The sequence below is a fragment of the Moschus berezovskii genome, chromosome 3 (assembly GCF_049115385.1).
Source record: "Moschus berezovskii isolate FMDL1 chromosome 3, NW_MosBer_1.0, whole genome shotgun sequence".
In the NCBI taxonomy this organism is placed as follows: Eukaryota; Metazoa; Chordata; class Mammalia; order Artiodactyla; family Moschidae; genus Moschus; species Moschus berezovskii.
Genome location: NC_142462.1, coordinates 89,808,815 through 89,831,317, shown reverse-complemented (window position 1 = coordinate 89,831,317; position 22,503 = coordinate 89,808,815). Strand labels below are relative to the sequence as shown.

The window sequence follows — 22,503 nt, the reverse complement described above, 5'->3', positions numbered from 1 at the left end:
CTAAAAATAAGCACACTGACACACAGAAGAAGTACTTTTTGTGGGCAAAGAATCGATTTACTAATTATAATCCACTGTGTGTATTATTAAGGCACTTTTACTATAGATTTACAAGACATCTCTGGCCTAGTGTAATTTATTTGTGAACTGATATGTTTCATATTTTTCATTTACTTAAGGTGGATTGTTACTCAGGCAAAATTAATGAAGTTCCAATGTGGTAAGAACGTCTTCTCATTCAGCATTTACTGAGAATATCCTAACATATTTCACAGACATTAGCCAACTCCACCCTTAGCAGAAGAAGAGAACCAAGTTTGTGTTCTTGGAAATTGCAAAGAGTTCCATGAGGGGAAAGAATATTACTTGTGCATTTAATTAATATATAAAATAGTATGGGACTTGCCTGGTGGTCCAGTAGTTAAGAATCCACCTTGCAATGCAGGGGACATAGGTTTTATCCCTGGTCCAGGAAATAAAATCCCTCATGCCATGAAGCAACTAGGGAGGCTACATGCCATGACTAGGGAGTCAGTGCACTGCAATGAAAGATCCTATATGCTGTAACTAAGACATGACACAGCCAAATAAAAAAATTAAAAAGGTAAAATAATTGTCTTCACATTTACAATGACACTATAAAAAGCCAAAACATTTCAGATATTCAGTAGTTATTCCTTTTTTCTATGTGTATTAAATACTTTTAAGTAATTCAGAAGATTCTAGGAAAGCATAACCACAGATTTCATTTGTGAGAGTCAGCATGACATTTTGTAAGTAGAAATCTAAAGAGCTAATAAGGAGAATGTGGGAAAAGGGAAACAATCAATAGGAAAGTCTTTGTACACCACAATGGAGCTGTGCTATTATTATGTGAAATTCGCAACACCCACTAGCAAAGAGAAACATGGAAAACAAAATTAAATTAATGTGCAATTGTAAAAATTATAGTCTCATATAAATAAAAACCAAGACTTGTTTTCCAAATAGAAAAGTAGTCATTAAAAATCCAAAAGATGTCCTTCCAAAAAGGAATAAGAAACAATTTTCTAAAGCCTGATCATGTTTTCTGAGCTGTTTTACATTGTTCATAGAGTCCCACATATTATTGTCGTAATGAAAAATTAACTTCTAAATTAATTAAATTAAGGTAAAATTTGGCATCACTGTACCGACATCCAGGTAGTAAAACCTTCCTTTGTGTGAATAACAAAATTACTTTTTATTGTGTTATTTATTTCTGAAAATAATAGAAATTATTTTCATCCTATATTCATGTAACAAATATGTTTTGAGCATCACAATTTACTGGCTTCTAGACAGCTCAAGGGGCTTCCCTGGTGGCTCAGTGGTAAAGAAACTGCCTGCTGATGAAGGAGATGTAGGTTCAATCCCCGGATTGGGAAGATCCCCTGGAGAAGGAAATGGTAACCCACTCCAGGATTCTTGCCTAGGAAATCCCACGGACAGAGGAGCCTGGTGGGCTACAGTCCAAGGGCTTCATGGACCCCGACACAACAGAAGCAACTAAACAACAAGAAAGTGCAACAAAACGATATGATTCCTGCCCTCATTGAGCTTAAAAATACTGAAAAAATACCAGTTTTCATGTGCTCTATGAGTCTCTGTACTCAAAAATGACACACAGCTCCTGGAACTTTTCATCTTCAGAACACTGCAGGCATTTGTCCTCGTGAGTAGCATAAGTGCAAATTGGTTTCATAGTCAATAATGCTGCTTCAACTTGCTTTTGGCTCCATTTGGCAAGATTTATTTTTCTAGAGTCTTGAGGTCTGAGTGTATGAACACTTTGAGTTTCGTTCTTTTAGAAACTTGAGAAAGCCCTGTTACACTACATCACTGATTTATACACACATTCATATTCAACAAATATTTGTGGAAGAAAACAGACGCAGCGCCCTGCCTTTGTGAAGCTTACATTCTAGCAGAGGGAGTGAAAGAATGGTAGATGTATTTGATAAGTACAGTGGAAGAAAGAGAAAGTTGAACAGAGTAAGAGGAATTGGAAGTGGCAAGGTCAGAATGGCAGGTTGAAATGTTAAAGGTGCTTAGGGTAGACTTCATTGAGAAAGACTTGAAGGATTTGAGGAAATGATCTATGTAAATATCAGAAAGAAGAATGTTTCAGGCAGAAAGAAGAGCTGGAGTGAAGTCCCCTAAGGATGAGCCTGCCTGGTTAAGAAGACCAGTGTAGTGGGACAGAGTAAGTAAGGGGAGGAGAGCAGGAGGAGAGGTCACAGGGGTAACCTCATGGTGGGAAGGTTAGTGGATTATATGGAATCTAAGAGCCCATAGTCAATACTCAAACAGGGAAAGCTTTGCAGAGTCTAGAGTTTTTCTTTTTTTTTATGTTTGTACACCAAAGTTCCCTTGAAATGGTACATAAGTAGACAGGTCCCAAAGTCTGATGTGTATCCAAAAGTGCTTACAAGGAAACAGGTGATGCAGAAATGAAAAAGGTCAATTGGATTCATTATTCATTTTGAGATTAAAAAGCAGTATGAAAATATTTTTTTTGCTATTAGGGAGCTGGAGATGGCTATCCTTCAACAAAATTCTGAGCCATCAAAAATTACAAAAGTATTGCTTTGAAGAATTTTGAGCAGAGGAGTGGCTAGATCTAAATCATGTTTTAAAAGGGTGACTCCAGCTTTCTTGTTTGAGAATATATTGCAGGGAAGCTATGCAGGCAGGGAGAGCTGGTAGGAGACTTCACAGAAATCCAAGCAAGACATGATGGTGGCCAAGGCTAAGCTGGTTTAAAAAGTGATTGGATTCTGTATGTATTTTGAGGGTAGGACCAAAAGGATTTGTTGGCATGTCAGTGGACGAGAAGAGTCAAGATGACTCCATTTAGACATCTATAGCAAAATATATTAATTTGCATGTCTCTTTCATTCTGTATTTCATGTTTCTAGTATTCTTGTTTTCTAATCTAAGAGTATATTAGGTCATTTTTTGTCTAATACTTCCTCCTGTATTGTATTTTTTTATACTTGCAACTTGGGTTGCTGTGTTAGTCACTCAGTCGTGTCCGACTCTTTGCAACCCCATGGACTATATAGCCCACTAGGCTCCTCAGTCTATGGAATTCTGCAGGCCAGAATACTGGAATGGGTTGCCATTCCCTTCTCCAGGGGATCTTTCTGACCCAGGGATCGAACCCAGGTCTCCTGCGTTGCAGGCAGATTCTTTACCATCTAAGCCATATTAGGTTGTTGTTGTTGTTTTGGTCTAATACTTCTAGTAGCTATTTATTGAACACTTAGTGTGGTAGGTGCAGTGTGGAGTTGAAGGTGAGCAAAACATTGATTCTGGTCTCAAAAAGGATCCCAAGAAGCAACACTATTAGACATGGAGATAAACTATAAAGGAGAAGTAGATCAAATGTTATAGAGAGTCAGAGAAGAGAGATGTTCCTTTGCACTGTGAAAAAAAAAAGAAGGAAAGCTCAACATCAAGTTACCCTGAACAGAATTTTCAGAATAATGTGGGTTTGAGGGTCACCAAACCGATATGCATTCTAGGTGTGCACAAGGACTCACACAGCATCCAGTCCAGGGCAGAATGAGTGCAGGGTGCCTGGAGGGAACAGCTAGGGGAAAAGATTGGACTGGTGGTCCTTCTATTTCAGAGTGCTTTGGACCAAGGAGGTGGCTGCTACTGCTACTGCTGCTAAGTCACCTCAGTCATGTCCGACTCTGTGCAACCCCATAGATGGCAGCCCACCAGGCTCCCCCATCCCTGGGATTCTCCAGGCAAGAACACTGGAGTGGGTTGCCATTTCCTTCTCCAATGTGTGAAAGTGAAAAGTGAAAGTGAAGTCGCTCAGTCGTGTCCGACTCTTGGCAACCCCACGGACTGCAGTCTACCAGGCTCCTCCATCCATGGGATTTTCCAGGCAAGAGTACTGGAGTGGGGTGCCATTGCTTCTCCAAGGAGGTGGCAGAAAATATCAAAAGCGTGGGGAGTTGTGAGGGATAGTTCAGAGACAGGACCGCTGGTGTAGCAATGTCTCAAAGGTAAGACTGAGGATTGGGATGTTGTTATTGGGAGGCTGTTGTTTAGTCTCTAAGTTGTGTCCCGCTCTTTGTGACCTCATGGGCTATAGCCTGCCAGGCTCCTCTGTCCAGGGGACTTCTCAGGCAAGAATACATTCCCTTCTCCAGGGCATTTTTCCGACCCAGGGTATGAACCCGTGTCTCCTGCATTGGCAGGCGGGATCTTTACCACTGAGCCACCTGAGAGGCTGGTGATACCAAACTGGAAATAGGGACATAGAGGGAAAGGACCTTCGCCTAAAATCTTCCCATCTGGACTACAGAGGGAAAGTGAATGAGAAAAGCTAAGATCAAGTCTTGCAATAAATCCTGAGCAACCTGTTTTCTCAGCAGCAGATTTGAGGACGTAATTTTCTTGATCCGTTATTTGCTTGGACTGTGATTGTGATTTGTGTGCTCTCAGAGACTTGGATAAGACAAGAATATTGTTGATATGACTGATTCTTTTAAGATAAAAGGTTAAAAAGCGCAAGCAATTTTTATTAAATTACAAGACTTTCCAAGGTTTACAGAAGAACTTTTCAAAGCTCATTTGAGGGAAGAGCCACAAATAACCACCTGCTTGAGCTCTGTTCAGTTCCTCCTCTCAAAATTGAACCGAAATGCAATCTGGCTGCTCTGCCTGGAAACTTCTTCCGGTATTTTCCTTAATGGAGCGCAGAAGCAGAGGAGGTGAGGAGAAGGTCACCACTTTGAAGGTCTATGAAGCTTAAAATGTTCTGGCTACAGACTTCAGCTGAACCAATTTTGTTTTCCATGGTGAAGTCGAACCAAACAAAATCCTGGGAATGTGCCCAAAGAGCTTGTATTGAATATTAGAATTTTAGAAGGCGAGAGAAGCTGGAGGATTGATTATTTTGGCAAAGAGCACATTGTCAGCAAGGTGTTTCTTCACCCTTCCTAGCATTTTCAGAAGTGTTGAAAATAATTAGAAGCAAACACAAATGTTGGAAAAAATCATTCCGGGGGGAATTTCTTCAAGCCTGATGTTTTCCTGAGACCTTAGCTGAAAGTTTGGGTAGCTCACTTTGAGGGGAGATGGCGTGTTTGCTAATGAATATGAATAGCATTTCCTTATGGGCCATATATTTTTTCCAGCAGGAAATGGATAATCTACTATGACATTTCAGTGGGTTGGAACAAGATAGATAAATCAAATACAAGTTACCCTGTTTCTTTTTCAAATGAAAGATAAATGCCTTAATGGATTAGCAATCATGAAATATATAAGTATTTATAATACAGTACTGCTTTATAACACCATCTGCCAAAGAATGGTATTTATTCAGCCACTGATATGAGAACAGATTTTCTCCCACATTATGCAGAGAGGAAATATATCCTAGTGTTAACGAGCATGCACTTTGTATTTAGCCAGCCTAAATTCTAACAGAATTCTTTAGTTGACTGGCTGTGTCATTTTGATAACGTTACTTAACCCCACTTTCCTTTGTTGATAAAATGGTATAATAAGCATCCTACTTTTTAAAGTCATTCAGGCTATCAAACAAGGTAATATATGAAAAGCATTCCACCAAATGCCTAACACATGTAAGTACTCAATAAATAATAGCTGTTCTCATCATTTCACTGGTCAAAATTGACTCCACACAAAAGGAGAGTTTAGAAGTATTTGGAACATCTGAACTGAATACTTTTGAAAGGAGTGCTGAGGGACTAGATGAATGAATCTCTGCTCTGGTCCAGGCAAATAAGTCTCTGTATTAAAATTGAAACATAGAATCAGTCTCCATAGGCTATGTCATATATAATTGTCATAGAGTGTAGTGACAATTCCTGAATAACACCAGTTTCAAGTAATGCAAGTAGATTCCCTGCCAATATCCCATGTTCATCATGGTTTCCAAGGGCTGGTGGGCAGTCATTGTCTCACACATTGCCGAGCTGTTATACCAGAGAGACCCGGACGGTCTTATGTCAGCCACTGAGTGTTCTGACCTGGAGGTGGGGCATACGTATCCCTCCTACTCACAGTTTGTTGGCCAACACATGACCTCACCTAGCATCAAAGAGTTCAGGACATCTCACACTACATGGTCCTAGAACACGGAAGCTGGACATCTGAGCAATGATGACAACCGCAGAACCACAGAGAGGTGAGAGCATAATCTTCCCTCACAGGCAGTGGGACTTTAGGTATCTTTATAGAGTCCCAGAGTAAATTCTGTTGCAGCAGTAGTGACCCATGGTGCCTCTGAACTCTGGGTAAGACGGGTGACCCGTCCTAGTTGGTGGCACACACCACATATTGCCTGGAGTTTCTGGGACGCCTGACCACATAAGCAGTGTCATCGATTGAGTCCTTCTGTTCAAGATATCCAGAGCCATTTTTATTCTCTATGGCCTTTTTCCACCATTCCATGCTAGTTGAAATGGCTTTATCTGTTTTTATCTCACATCTAATGGGTTTAATGTGTTCTAACTGTATGGTTCCATTTGGCGCCTTGGATGCTATGGCTGAGAGGCGCCATATAAAAAATATTGTTATTGTTATGATGATGAGTTCAAGCAGTGGAGGGGAAATTGTGAAATAACTTGGTACTGGAGCTATCATTATTTTCAGAAAAATGAAATTTGGCTTCTTATTGTGCTAGTAAGCCTTGAAGATTAAATGATATCTACAGCATGTATCTTAACAATGGGCCAAAGAAGTCAAAATAAAAACTTTTGATATAGCATTTCATATATTATAAAACAGATGTTTGCTTTTAAGTATTCTTGATTTTTTAAAAAAGTTGACACCCATATCAGACATTAAAAAAGCACAACAGATGAAAAGACCCACACATTTAGTTTTAATTGTATTCATTCTTGCTTCCATCATGATTGGACTGGCCCGCTACGTTAGTGAATTTAACCCTTAGTGTTGATCCTTGGCCAGTTTGCTGTAAAGTTGAGAAATATGTTGTTTCATTGCTTTAGAAATACATCATGTGAGGTGCATCGAGTTCTGGAAAAAAAAAAAGGAATGTTGAGGTCCCTTCCCTCATGATGATGTGATATTATGTTCCCATTACTTGAATATTCATTATGGTTTCCCACATGTTTTTGGCTACCTCTGTTTCCTGCAACTGTTTACATTATTAAGTTGGTCTGGATTATAAAAATGTAGCTCGAATGCTGTGTGTAGTTAAAGTAGCTTGTGATGTTTGCATGGAATGGGTAGATTCCGTTTTTAGCCTCAGAGTCGTGGAAGATTTCTAAGAGGAGATGAGATGAAATAGTCAGGGTCTTATTACTGAAGGGCCTCAAACCACAGATGGAAAACACGACACAGGGCTAGTTGGAGGAATTTTCTGGCACACCAGGAACTGGGCCTTCCCTATGCCTTCAACCAGATAACTTTACACAGAGAACACAGTGAAGGCTTCATTCCTTTCTGGCCGGGTAGGGAAGAAAGATTTGGAGAGCACTGCCTGGCTCAGAAACATGAGGAATCAGAATATATTCATGGGGCTATGTTTCCAGGACCTCCTACAAGGAAATAGGCGGTCTATGACAAATTCATGCGAAAAGATGAGGTAGTAATGAGTACATATTGCATAAGAGATCTGATAGCACTGTGATCTAGAAAGACAGAGGGCATAGACTGTCAGAAGATGAAATCTGAAACTGTCCTTGGCATGTTCTACTCCAAGACCTGTGAGTTTATTTTTCAACTTAGATAATTCTCTTTTTTGCTTTTTTCTTTTTACTGGGAAACAGCATGGCCCGTTGGCAAAGGTTCAGGATTTGGAGCAAGTCTCTCTGGCTTTAAATCCTGGCTCCTTTTAGCTCTGCGACCCATTTAGCTCAGTGACTTCCCTGCTGTGTCACTCAGTTTTCCCCATTTGTAAAATGGAGACCATGACCTTCTGACCATATCCTAAGGGCTGAATGAATCAAATGTGCAAAGCACATATGACAGTGTTTGGCACATAGGAAGTGTTGGTTGAGTAAGTAAATAAGTCTCATGTTTCCAAAGTTCCTTTTAACATATCTAGTAAAAAGTTAGTTTCTGGTGTACATTATGATGCTGTCGGATATTGTGAGTATGTACTTATCTGGTGACTTGGTAATCATTCAGACTCCCTTAGCCTCCCTTTTGCTATCTGTAGGAAAAGGAAAACATATTTATCTCCCTACCTATTTATTTAAAAAGTGCTTGTTATGTCCCAAGTGCTTAAAAAAAGTTTCCTTCCGTATAGCACAGGGAACTCTGCTCGGTGTTCTATAATAACAATGGGAAATGGGAAATGAATTTGAAAAAGAATAGCTACGTGTACATGTATGACTAATTCACTTTGTTGTACACCTGAAACTAACAATATTGTTAATCAACTATACTCCAATATAAACTAAAAATTACAAAAAGAATTATTATTTGAAAACAAAGCTCTCCTTAATTAAAATGAAGAATAGAATCTATTTTTTTTAACGAGTTCCTCCCTTTTCCTTTAACTAATCTTATCCTTGATTGTTAAAGAGTTTTAAAAGTTAAGACTTTTGTCTCCAGCTTGCTGTCATGAATCTAAAATGAAGTTCATTTGTTCACGTTCTGGGAAGTTTGGGACTGAAATGAACTGGTGACAAGGCCCCTACCTGAGGAATCTGGGTTGCTGAGGTCAGCACTGCAGCAAAGAAGGAAAGGTAACAGCAGCAGGTGGTGTGTACTGAGGGCTTACTGTGTGCCTGGTTCTGTTCTAAGAAGTTTTAAAATCTGCGCAACTTTAGATGGTAGGGACCATTATCATCCCCATTTCACAGAGAAACACTGAGGCACAGGTGATGAAGTAAATTACCCAAGGAGACCAGCTCAGTTCATGACAGAACAAGGATGTCAGCCTAGACCCTCTGGCTCCCTAGCCTCACTCTTAACCTCCTTACTGTGTCACTCCTCGACAACAATGATGATGAAGTCAGCACATCTACAAGTGTGTCTGCTGTGTGCCCTTTACACGTTTCATAACCTCTCTGAGCTCCTTGCTCCCCTTCTGTGATATAAGGATAAAAGGCAGTAATAAATGCAAAAAAAAAAAAAAAAAAAAACCCACCAAAAAATGCTACCTAAGGTTATTGTGAGGATGCCACGGAGATAACAAATATAGCCCCAAGCCTGGCACACAGTAAGTTCTCACTAAGTAGAGGTTGTGGGTGTCAGATGTCATCCTGAGTGACTAGAGCCTGGGGCAGATTCCTCCTCTTCTAACTCTGCATTTTGTCAGCCTCTGGCTGGTTTATCACTTCAGCCTACCAGGAAGGAGCAGAAGTTGAGGTCAAAGGCATTGTCACTTTCCTAGAATCAGATTTACTGTCCATGAGGGGACCAAGGGCAGTTCACACACAGTCCTCATGGAGAGGTGGGTCTAACCCACAAGCTGTGCCATTCAGTCCCCTTCCTGGTAAGGGCTTTGACCTCCAATTATTAGAGTAAGTAGACTCCTCACAAGGACAGCACTCGGGGTTCCAGGTTTGGTACCACTGATGTTCTGGAGACTGCTGTAGTGTGCATTTTTCCTGTGCATTTTTCAGTTTGATTGCCTTTATAAATGCAAAGGAAAAATATCCACACCTTCATTAATCCCTACATGGCTATGACTCAGTCTTAGAGAGCTCTGCGTTTCTTTCTCTGCCTCTTTGTGAGGGGCACAGAGTCCACATTTCTTTTAAAAGTAAAACTGCCCTAATTCCTACTCTCAGGTCATTGAAGATGTGTCTGTTTAAGGCCAAGAATTCCTCATTGCAAGAAATGCATTTATCTCCAAACTTATGAGCTATACAGGTTAATTTTTCATTCATTTAATTTGTTTCCTTTGGACATAAAACATTTTGATGCAATAGATTTTTGATATAGAACTTAGAATTAAAAAGCCTGCCTAAACAACTGATTGAAGCCCTCAGCATCGGAGAGGTTGGAATGAATACAACTGCCTTGGAAATATATTGCTTTGAAATGAAGACACTTAGATGGAAATGACCTCTAAATTTACATATCCTGGCCCAAATTCTTCCCTGAATTCCAGACTTGCATAGCTAAAGGCTTCTCTCCTTGGATACCTCATTGGCATCTCAAACAGCATATTCAATGGGCTTCCCTGGTGGCTCAGTGAGTAAAGAAGCCTCCTGTAATGCAGGAGATGCAGGCCAAGCAGGTTCTATCCCTGGTCAGGAAGATCCCCTGGAGTAGGAAATGGACTTGTATAGCTAAAGGCTTCTCTCCTTGGGTATCTCATTGGCATCTCAAACGGCATTTTTAAAAATGAATTTGACTTCTGGGACTTCCCTGACTGCCTTCCAATGCAGCTGATGCAGGGTAAGATCCCACATGCCTCAGGGGGCAGCCAAAAAAAAAGTGAAGAAAGGAAAAAAGAATTTGACTTCTGTTTCTAACCAGGTTTGTCCATGAATCCATTCAGCCTTTCTCATCAGGTAAATGGCCCACCAGTTATTCAATTCAGAAACAGGAGTTTTCCTTTGATCTTTCTCCCTCCCCAGCTACCTTGGGTCTTGCACTCCATCAGCAATCCCTCTCATTCTATCAGGAGAAAAGCTCTCAAATACATCCACTTTTCTCAAATTCTGTAGGCACCATACTAGTGTAGGCCACCACCATCTCCTCCAATATCCCCAGAACAGCCTCCAAGCTCACGTTAGTGCACTCTCTGCCCAGCTACGGGAGTACTGAAGCGTTGTCACTGCTCTGCTTAAAGCCCCAGCTTTTGATCTTTCAGCTTTTGTCTAACTTCTATTCTAAGATCTGTCTCTCTCTTAACTATTAATTTTTAAGAAAAGAGGCTTGGAAATCCAATGGTTGTCAAGTGGTTAAGACTTGGCGCTTTCACTGCCAAGGGTTTCAGTTTGGTCCCTGGTTGAGGAACTAACATCCCACAAGCTGCCTATAGTGTGGTCAAAAATTTAAAAAAATAAATACATAAAAAAATTTAAAAGAGTCTTTAAAAAGACTCTTGGGGATGTGAAATGGACCAATTGGCATCCACTTCCTGTCAGTGTCCTTGTAGAATATCCTGTGCTTCAGCTTTCTTGACCTCTTTCCCCATCGACATGAGCCCATTGGTGTCATTCTTAAATTTGTTGAAATATCTCATGCACTAGTGATGCTCCCTCCCATCCTTTTCACTCATATGAAGGTTGATGTTTGTTTGCTTAACTGCTATACCTTTTCTTCAGTGGTTTATCAAGGGAGAATGAAGGCAATATATACATATATATATATATTCAAAGTCCCAAAATACACCACTTGAAATTATAGTCATTTGCCATCATTTAGATGTACTGTAATTTATTTGACCAGCGCAAAAGGAAATGGCAACCTACTGCAGTACTCTTGCCTGGAGAATCCCATGGACAGAGGAGCCTGGCAGGCTGAAGTTCATAGGGTCACTCAGAGTCAGACACTACTGAAACGACTTAGCATGCACACATGCCCAAGTTTGGAGCATATTTTCCTAATTTTATCAATATCACCACTATTTGACCTCTTTATCTGGAAGGAAGGGGTTTGGGATAGACCTATGAGGACAGTACATGAGAGAATGATTGCTAAACACCTGCTTCTAATAAGGTACACTTGGGAAGCTAAGAATAGATGGAAAAGTTTCTTTCTTTCTTTTTAAATACAGAATTCCACACAAAAGGGGGCATTGAATATTAGATTTAGAAATTTGTATAGATCCTTGCCTATCACATTTGTCGACATTCTTGATTACATCTATAGTGGAAAAAGTTTTTTTTATTAAAGCAGGATTTCTCCATTCAAGTATGTGAACACTTAAAACTCTTGATATCAAGTTGAAAATTTTCCTTCCAGAAGGATTGTGCCATTTTCCACTCCCTCTGGTCACAGACTTCTTAAACACATACTGTGATATCTATAAGATTCACTAGTTTTGTAAACAAAGTTGTATCTCATCATCTCCATAGTCTCTGATTATTACCGATGTTGAGTATTACCCACATTATATTCCCCAAATGCTCAAACCAATCCTGCATAGGTATTGCCAACCTCATTTTAGAAATCTACGGACTGAGACTCGGGGACTTTTAAGAATTCTCAGGATCACACAGCTTTCAAGTGTTTGAAAGCATATGCGAATGTAGACATTGCTTTGCCAAAAAGTAATTTAAGAACATGTGACTTATCTGCTCATCTTTTTTTTAAACGGAAAATCAGATTATTCATTCTTTCTGGACCTTAGATATAAATAATTATGTCAAACATGTTCTACTTCTTGAAACAAATACATTTGAAGAATATATTTGGTGCAAAGCCTAGACTGAGCAATGTCCCAGGTATATAGGATCATTGCACAGGGTTGCAAGAACAGATTTCAATTGACTCAGGGAAATTTCACTTTCTTTGGGATCTGGATATATCACTTTATTTGTCCTGTTTCACATAGAGAAGTATATTTTAAGGGGCTATAAATTTTTGTTTTTTCATAAACTACATGGCCAAGCAAAACAGTAGCACCCCTGTCCCCCTTATCCATGGGTTCACTTTCCAAGGTTTCAGTTACATGTGGTCAACCATGGTCTGAAAATATTAGAAAATTCTAGAAATAAATAATTCATACATTTTCAATTGTGTGCTGTTCTGAGAAGAGTGATGAAATCTCCTGTCATCCCCTTCTATCTCTTGAATTATTTCTTTGTCGAGCATATTCATTCGTTAGCCACTTAGTAGCCATCTAGTTTGTCAGATTGATTGTCTGTCAGTGTCAAAGTGACTCTTCTTTTACTTTGTAATGGCACCAAAGCACAAAAGTAGTGATCCTGGCCATTTAGGTATGCCAGAGAGAAGTTGTAAAGAGCTTCTTTTGAGTGAAAAGGTGAAAGTTCTCCTCTTATTAAGGAAAGAAGAATTAACTGTGTGCTGAGGTTGTTGAAACCTATGGTAAGAGCAAATCTTCTATCCGTGAAACTGTGAAGAAGGAAAAAGAAATTCTTACCAGTTTTGCTGTCGTACTTCAGTCCACAAAAGTTAAGGCCACAGTGCATCGTAGATGCTTAGTTAAGTTGGAAAAGACATCAAATATGCATAGTAAGATATTTTGAGAGAGACCACTTTCATGTCACTTTATTACAGTATATTGTTGTCATGTCATGTTCTATGTTAGTAGAGGTTATAGTGGTTCACTTACTGTGCATCATTTATGAGTTAAACTTTGTCATACGGATATATGGATAAGAAAAGACACTCTACATAGGGTTCAGCATCATCTGTGGTTTTAAGGATCCAAGTGGGGTCTTGGAAAGTATTCCCCACAGATAAGGGGGCACTACTGTGTTTAAGGAATTTTTAAGAAATTGCAGTTTGAAAACTGCCAGTACAGTTCAGGTAGCTATTCCATTCTTTGATATTATTACACGGACAAATCTCAGCTTCAGAATCTTTCTAAAATCAATCATATGCAAAATACCTGGTTTCTGAAGGGGCATATGGAAAAGTATATACAATTTCGTCAACTGCGATATGGCTTACTTAGTAACATATATTTGTTTAAAGAAGTCTAAGCTTTCCAAATATATCATATCCTCCAGGTGTCTTTATCCTAGCAAGTCTAAAAATTACCAAGTAATACCATCCCACCAACCTAAATTCTTTAAGATATTTTTGTGCAAGGTGTTACATGCCCTTCATCCTAAACTGGTAGCATAGTGTTCAGTGTGGATCTGGAAGCTCCCAGGAAAGGATAGGAGTGACACAAGTAACAGAGGGTGACACAAGTTGACCTGCCCTTTCCTATGGCTGAACCTGAGAAATTCCCTCATAGCATCCTTGCTGGGAGTTAAAAATCTAAGTTCGATGTGCCAATAGCACAATACTCCAAAGTAGATGAGTCTCAAAAACATAAATGAAGGATGCTAGATAGTAAAGGCCGCATATTGTATGGTTTCATTGATATGGAATATCCAGAATAATCCATAGAGACAGAAAGAAGTTAGAGGTTGCCAGGGGATGTGGAAAGGAGAGAACTGAGAGAAACTGCTTAAAGGATGAGGGTTTTAGTGGGAGTGATGGAAAGATTTTGGAACTAGATAGACGTGGTGGTTGCACAGCATTGCAAATGTACTAAATGTCATGGAACAGTTCACTTGAAAATAGTGGATCTTATGTGAATTTCACCTCAATTAATCCTTTTTTTTAAAAAAACAAAAGTCCAAGTTCCTGAACCTAACATACCTGAACTTGGAAACTGATACTTCCTAGCTGTGTGATGTTTGGTAAGTTATTCTCATATCCTAACCTGGATCCTAACTTTAACCCTTTTACCTTAAATCTCCATCAGTATCCATAATGGCCAGCACAGCCTAGGTTCTTAGGAAACGGTAGTTACCACTGCTAATGCTCCTGGCACTGGGAGCAGTAGTGATAAATGGTAACCCTGTTTTATCCCAGATTCTTCAAGAGTCAAATGACTATTTCTCAGTTGATTGTTTTACTTCAGGTCATCTAGTTAGGAAAAAAGCCACGTGACTTTGACTTCAGCCTGTACTTTTTGGCAGAGTCCTTCTTTTGAAAGACAAATTTTAGATGACAACTATGGTTAATGTCAAAATGGCACACATCCCTAAAACGCTGGATTATCAGGCGTTCTCGGAAGCATAGGGGACACCACCTCCCAATGTGTATGGTTCTTTCTTGAAAAGGGACCAACCCATGAAAGAAAACGGTCATGCACTGGAACATTTGAAAGGAAGTGTGAGAAGGAAAAAATAAAAAAGAATTTCCCTGAGCTTCAGAGAAGGAAACCTTTGGACATCAGTTGGAAATTGCCATTTATCTAGTGTGGATGGTATGTATGACCCAAATGTGCCACTTGATGGTTTTAGGACGTCTGTGTCCTCTCCCCATCAACAATGGCTTCCTCGCCATTATCTTTTCTGAATGGAATTCTCCTAGATCCTAAGGCACATTTCTGCTTTATTGACTGACATTCTGTTACCCACATGTACTTGGGTTTTATCTGTTTTTCTTATGGGTGCCCCAAATCCAGAGGAGACTGGAAAAATCTTTATGAGATGGAAACGTATTGTTCTGTAGTCTTCCTGTGACTCTCTAATTTGTTTTCCCGAAGGCTCATCAAGTGAGATGTAAAGGAGAGCCAACATAAATATCATTTATTGAATGAGGCAGCAAAGGTAAAATCTGTTGAAATAGTATGTTCCTCAGTGTTCATCAAGCCTGTGCGTGGAAGAATGAGAAGATGAGGCTGCTAAGGTTCTGGAAAGTACATGGCCATCAATGTGAGATGGTTCAGGTGGATGAGGATTTGCATCCTGTTGCTGTTAGTTATTAGCTGGGTGTGCGTGTTGCATGTGTGCGAACTGTGATCAGTCCTGTCCACTTCTTCGTGATGTCATGGACTGTAGTCCACCAGGCTCCTCTGTCCATGGAATTTTCCAGGCAAGAATATTGGAGTGGATTGCCATTTCCTTCTCCCGGGGATCTTCTTGACCCAGGGATCAAACCCCATCTCTTGCATTTCCTTCACTGGCAAGCTGGTTCTTTACCAGCTGAGCCACTGGTGAAGTCCATGACCTTGAACAAAACCTTAGCATTTGGGACTTTAGTGTCATTATGTGAAGCGTTAGGATGAAGGACTTCCCTGGTAGTCCAGTGGTTACGTCTCCAAGCTCCCACTGCAGAGGGCATGGGTTTAATCCCTGATCAGAGAACTAAGATCCCACATGCTGCATGGTGGAGCCAAAAAGTTGGGGGAAAAAAAGAATGAGGATGATAAAATCCATTCCCAGCAGTTGTTGAAATCCTTGCTTTAATTATCCTGTTTGTGATGGCTCAGTGCTCAGCAAAGAGCTGGCAGTACATATCCATTTCCCATTGCACTGCATGTGTCAAAGAAGGTGATGGGGTGGCTTTTGTCATCATAGTGGCTGGCAGGTTTTGTGTATTATATGGCTTCGGGGATGCTTACTTCGTGCTTTGTAAACCTTTTCATCCAGATTGTATGGTAAACATCATACCCGGTTTAGTTGTGGAACACGAGGCTCAGAGAAGTTATATAATTTGTCCAAGATAGCTCTTCTTGAAAATGAAAGAGCTGATACCCAAGCAGAAGTCTCTCTGACAATGAAGCTTATAGCCGTAACCTCTTCTACCACCTAAATGCTTCACCCAGAGTCTGGCTGAGGTTTAGTTGATCTGAAGTCTGTTGAACTAAATCTTGGAACTTTACACTGGATGCTGAGTGGTAAACACTTGTGTTACCTTCACCTAGGGTCAGATTTCCAGAGAGACACTATGTACCTGTGCCACTGTTCTCTGGGACCCCCAAAGTCAGTTCAGCTGAGTGACTTACCCCTGTGAGTCTTTGCGACGGGCCTGGCACACACCAGGCACACCCATGTAGCCCTTAGCATGGTGGATGACCACTGCACAGTTGTCTAAAGCAAAGTCAAGGAAAGCCACATGTGCAAATACATTTCTTTCCAAAACGATGGTCCATCTGCAAGGGTGTAACGGGCAGTGATATTCTTGGCATTCATTGCAAACACCCCAGGCTGCTTGGGTAATGAATTTCCGAGGGTTAGTCATTAACAGGCTTCCTGCTTTCCTCCCGCTCTGACAGGCCCAGCTGTGAGATACAGTAAGTTCAAGATGTCAGAGGCCAGGCCGCCTCCCCTTCTCGGGCAGCACACGACGCACATCCTGAAGGAGGTCCTCCGATACGATGACAGGGCCATCAGGGAGCTGCTCAGCACTGGAGTGGTGACCCAACATGAGGTTGAGTGACAAAGGAAAAATGCTTTTCTGTAAAACCACATCTGAATACATTTTGCTAGCGAAGACAAAACAGCCTTTCTGGACCCTTCTCCTCAAATCTGGTGCCTGCCACTGAAGAGTTAGAGGAATTCCAGATTTCCTGCCTGGCGTCTCCAGAATGACTCTGGTATCAATGAATCTAGTGCTTTCTAAATGTACCCCACCTTTCATTCCTCACTGTTTTCCCCCAGATAATAGATTAATTACAGATTTTTTTTTTTTTTTTGGTGAAGATTTTTTTTTCTGGAAAAATGCATTCCTCATTCTAATTACATTAATAGCCTAAACGTTTGCCCCTCCAGCCCACGCAGGTCTGAAAAAGAGCAGATCTCTTGATGTTCTTTACTTGCACATAAAGTCCTCATTTAAACCTTTGTTAGGAAGTCAAAGCAATAAGCAGAATGACAGTCTCGGTGATTGATTTTAAACAGAATAACTTAATTTGAGCTCATGAACCCTTTGTTAATCTGTAATTTAAACCATGGAATTTGTTAATGTCCCTTATAAAACTGAACTTCATTCTCCCCCGTGGGGGTAAATATTTGCTTTATGTTGTGTTTCTTTGACTATTTCCTGAGCCATGCAGAAAATCAACCCCCACCAATGAATTCTGGGATGTGTAGGTATCTGCATGACAGGGTGAAGACTGGTTCTTTAATCAGTACCTTAGTTTGAGCTAAGTGCAAATGCAACACATTTTTAAATGAATGTCAGATGAGTATCTAGGTATTTAATAATGTCTGTGTGTGTGTGCTCAGTCATATCCTACTCTTCGCAACCCCATGGACTGTAGCCCACCAGGCCCTTCTGTCCATGGGATTTTCCAGGCAAGAAAACTGGAGTGGATTGCCATTTCCTTCTCCAGGGGATCTTCCTGACATGGGGATTGAACTAACATCTCTTATGTATCCTGCATTGGTAAGCAGATTTTTTACCAACTGTACCACCTGGGAAGACCCAAATAATGTCAAAATAATGACAAATAGGAAAATGAAAGGAAAATATTTCTTTATGTTCTGAGTACCCACTGAGAAGAAGAAGATAGCATGTCTTAGTATTAAGCATTTGCATTTAAGTATTTGTCAGTGAATTAGAAGTATAGAAACATCTCTGTCCAGAAGGTGGTAACTGATTTGCATCTATGTTCCAAGATGAATTGTCACTCAGATTGCCAGTCACTCAAGCCCAAGTACAGACCAAGGAATTAGATGACTCCTGATCTATATCCTGATATAGATGACAATTCACTCTGTTAGGCACATATGTCTTAAAGCCATGTCATTACCTGCCAAGTGGTCATTGAAAGTTAAATTACAGATGTTCATTTTTCAAATTGTGATTTCAAATTAGAGGTAGTTTTCTTATTGTGTTCTTTTTCATTGGAAGGATTCGAGCCATTTATCCATGCTGTAAGCCTCAGCATGTTTCTAGAATTAAGGATTCCAAATAACTAGGACATTTGTCTGCTCACAAACCCTTATGGGATTTTATAGAATAATGCCTACTAATCCTAGAAACAGTTATTGTCTTCTCTGCTTTCCTCTTTGTGGACATCTTGTTCTGAAGAACTCCTGCTGTTATCCTACTAGTTAGAATTCCATCATGCAAGGGTAATTTGATACCTTCTGCAGTACTTTTCCCCCAATGGCTAATTCGTAGATAGATATTTGGAGACATTCACTTCAGGCCAGACATCTAAATGAAATTCCTCCATGTATATACAATTAGTAATGAAAATGGTAAAAGGCTGGATGACAGAGATTTGGCAAAACCACGTATCCTGAAAGATGTTTCTCCACCATTATTCCCCCAGTGATCCAAGTTGATGTCTTGAAATGCAAATTGCTTGGTTCCTAAGCAGTAATCCTAAAGATCTGGGTTGTCATATGTAGCAGGGCATTGATCATTCAGAGAGGGTCACAAAATGCCTCAGAAACCTTGAAATCAAACAAAACTGTAGTCTTGGTCCACAGCAGAGTCACCATTGGAGACTATCTCCAGTGTAAATGTGTATGTAGCTGTTCAGATTTCTTCCTACACAACTCAAAATGATCCGGAAGAACTTTGAACCTGTTCATCCCTCAACAGATATCATTTACTCTACTGATTTAGTGAGAGAAATAATTTAGAATATATCTCAAATTTAGGTAGAGAATTAGTCCTGGAAGAAACATTGTGTTGGCTGAAATTTGTAACATATCCCAGATCAAGTTACGCCTATAGACTATGTGTTGTTTTAACTATCAGGATGTATGATACATTTCCAAAGCTGTACATATTGTTACATTACCATATGCTCCCAGTTCACTTTGTGTCAAGGCCTGCTTTATGACAGGTTGATGTCTGAAGTTGTTCTTCAAATTTCTTAGCAACTTTCAGGTTTAATCATTATGGAATTGAGAGAGTATCCATGAGCAACTAAGTTTCCTTTCCTTGATTTTTTTGCTTAAACTTTCTGCTGCCATCGTTTTCTGGTTAATAGAGCTTATTTTCCAGCTTGCAGTCTCATATGCTGAATGTTTCCCCAGAAGAAGAGAAATGAGCATTTTTTTGTGGGACTCCTCTGGTTACTTGGTGTTCTTTCCATGTTCAATCCATCTACTAGGAGTTAGAAGCACAATCATGATTTAACACAACAACAACAAAAAACTACAGCAAAGGAGGTTTCACACAGGCTATTTCATACTAGTTCCTAGCTCATTAGGCTATAACCTAGATAACCCCACAGAGGGGGGCTTTTGCATGACTTCAATACCCCTGTTTTCTGCCTTTTTCAGGGAAATTCATACCCACTAGTATTTATTTCACCTGAATTTGATGTCTCACCACCAACTCTTTGATCCCATGCTGTTGGTGTGTTGTCTACTTTTATGGATGTGAGTATTGCTTGTTACTCTCCCAACTGGCTCAAGGCTGCCTTCACGCCCAGGAAACGTTCTCCTGGTCCTGGACCAACAGGCACTGGGAAGGAACATCACCAGAACTGAACAGATTGGTCAGATTGTCCGCCTTTGCTCTGATGGCTCGTATGGCAAAGGAGACGGATGGGGAAAAAGGCACATTCCTCAACCTACATTCCCAGACCTTGGGCTATTCATTTTCAAACACATCCTCCAAGATTAAGAGATTCTTCTTGCATTTGCTTCTATTCGTGGGAGAATATCTACTGCCATGAGTCCCTAAGTTCTTGAGTTTCTTCAGACACAATATGCTGGGAAAAGTGGTTATTCATTTTGAGAATAGTATCAATGAGCCTTAGAAGGTGAGACGGTCAAGCTCATTTCTTCTCCCTCTCAATTTTGGTGTACGATCACTATTTTGATAAAGAGGATGAAAAAGTTTGGGGAAAAAAGGTACATAATTCTATTTCAAACATCTGTTGGAGAAAACAACAACAACAACACATTTATTTATTTATTTATTTTTATAGCAATGACTTTTTATTGTATATTTGGGAGTGATACTGAGCTGGAAAGAATGAAGCTGGTTCTGAACTACTTCTGAGAACCTAGCTTTTGCTAGTCTTACTATTTTTTTATCGGAATATAACTGCTTTACAAAGTTGTGTTAGTTTCTGCTATACAACAACATGAAGCAGCCATATGTATACATATATCCCCTCCCTCCTGAGTGTCCCTCCCACCCCTACTCCCATTCCATCCCTCTAGGTCATCACAGAACACTGAGCTGAGCTCTCTGTGTTAACAGCAGCTTCCTGCCAGCTATCTATTTTACACATGGTAGTGTATATATGTCAGTGCTACTGTCTCAATTCACTGCCCACTATGTGTCCATAAGTATCTATTTTAAATATAGCAGTGTGCACATGTCAATCCCAAACTCCCAATCTATCCCTCCCAGCCACTCTTCACTCCTGGTAACCATAAATTTGTTCTCTAAGACTGTGTGTCTGTTTCTGTTTAGTAAATAAGTTCATTTGTATCTTTTTTTCCTTTTTTTTTTTTAAATAAGAGGCTGTGGTGGGCAGGATAATGGCTCATCAAAGAAGCCCATGCCCAATCCCCAGAACCTGTGGATATGTTACATTCCATGGCAAAAGAGAATTATGATTGTTGATCAGCTGACCTTAGAATAAGGAGTTTATCCTGGATTGCCCTGGTGGGCCCAATATAATCACCAGGCCTTTAAGTGTGAAAGAGTCAGTGTCAGAATGATGGGATGTGAGAAAGACTTTCCCGATTATTGCGGGATTTGAAAATGAAAATGAATGAGGGATGTAGGCATTTTCTAGAAGATGAAGAATGCAGGAAAATTGGACTCTCCCTTAGAGCCCCTGGAAAGAATGTAGTCTTGCTTGACTTTAGCCCAGTGAGACCTATTTTGGACTTATTTTGGACTTCCGATCTCCAGAACTGTAAGGTAATAAATCTGTGTTGTTTTAAGCCACGGCATTTGTGATATATTGTTATAACACCAATAGAACATGAATACAGAGGCTATTTTTCCTAGTTTAAAAGTCTAAAGCAACAGGAAAATCACTGGCTTACAAAGTGACTAATTGACAACTCTCTGTAGTTCCATTTTTTTCTTCTTTCTCTTTTATATCCCTACTTCCTTTTTGACTTTTCATCTTCTCCCCCATCCTTTCTCTTTGGCCATATTTATTTTCTCCCTCTCCTTTTATCTCTTTTCCTTTCTTCCTCCTCTTTCTTTTTGTCCATGTTACGTTACGTAAGTGTGGACTCCAAAAGCTGCCACTGACCTCAAGAAAAATAGGACTTGCTCAGTGATCTGGAAGCTAACTAGTAGTAATTCTGGCCATGACTTCAACTTCACATGCAATTTTGGCTTAATCTCTGGGTGGGGTGAGCCCTAAATAACTGGCTGCCTCTTCTTCTCCCTCAAAACTCAAGGAAAGAAATGAAGGGGTGTTCCAGGTGTCATCCCAGGCTGCAGCAGAGCCTTCAGGCCTACCTGTCACATGCCCTCACTGCTAAGAAAAGCATAAATAAAGTGGAATACAGAGCAGAGACTAGACTCTGTGACAGTGGGGTCTTGCCGTTGTGATGGATTTTCCATCAGAGTAAGGGGAAGGAGGGCTTGATGGTCAATAGTTTTGTTCCAGCACTTGGCCTAGCCCTTTGTTTCTTGCTTTTTCTTGGAGAAGTCAAGGCTACCAGCCTTCATAGGAGATTGGTATTTTGCTCTTCGTCACTGCAGTCAAATGGCCTCCAGAAGAGTGGTACCTTGGGACATATGGTACAGTCCAGTGGTCCAGTGGCTAAGATTTTGTGCTCCCAATGTAGGGGGCCCAGATTCAATCCTTGGCCAGAGAACTAGATCCCACAGACTGTGACTGAAGATCTTGCATGCACCAAAGGCCATGGGAAGCCAAATAAATATGTAAAAGAGAAAAAAGAAGAGTGGTGCCTTTTCCTCTGCCTTGGTTTTGCCATCTGTCAAACAGAGCCCAAAGAGCCTCACAACTCCCTTTGCTTTCTCCTTTCAAGAAGATGAAAAACATTCAGACACATCGGGTCTTTTCTCTCCCCATCCCTTTCTCTGCAAATGAACCCCATGTCAGTCTGTTCACACTGGTTTCTTTGTCTCCTGACCACAGAGATTGGAGGAGTACTTCCTGCTGCTCGTCTACAT

The 22,503-nt window shown here is 40.3% G+C and overlaps 1 protein-coding gene across 2 annotated transcripts in view; it reads left to right on the top strand.

The window, feature by feature from the left end:
- Nucleotides 1–17,371, top strand: part of SUGCT (succinyl-CoA:glutarate-CoA transferase) — a 791,249-nt gene extending 773,878 nt beyond the window's left edge. For both annotated transcript variants that reach the window (XM_055421153.2, XM_055421151.2), the window contains one exon: nt 16,694–17,371. In XM_055421153.2, the coding sequence (XP_055277128.2) occupies nt 16,694–16,857 (164 nt within the window). In that variant the 3' untranslated portion in view covers nt 16,858–17,371. The remainder of the gene's footprint in view (nt 1–16,693) is intronic.
- Nucleotides 17,372–22,503: the final 5,132 nt, after the last annotated feature.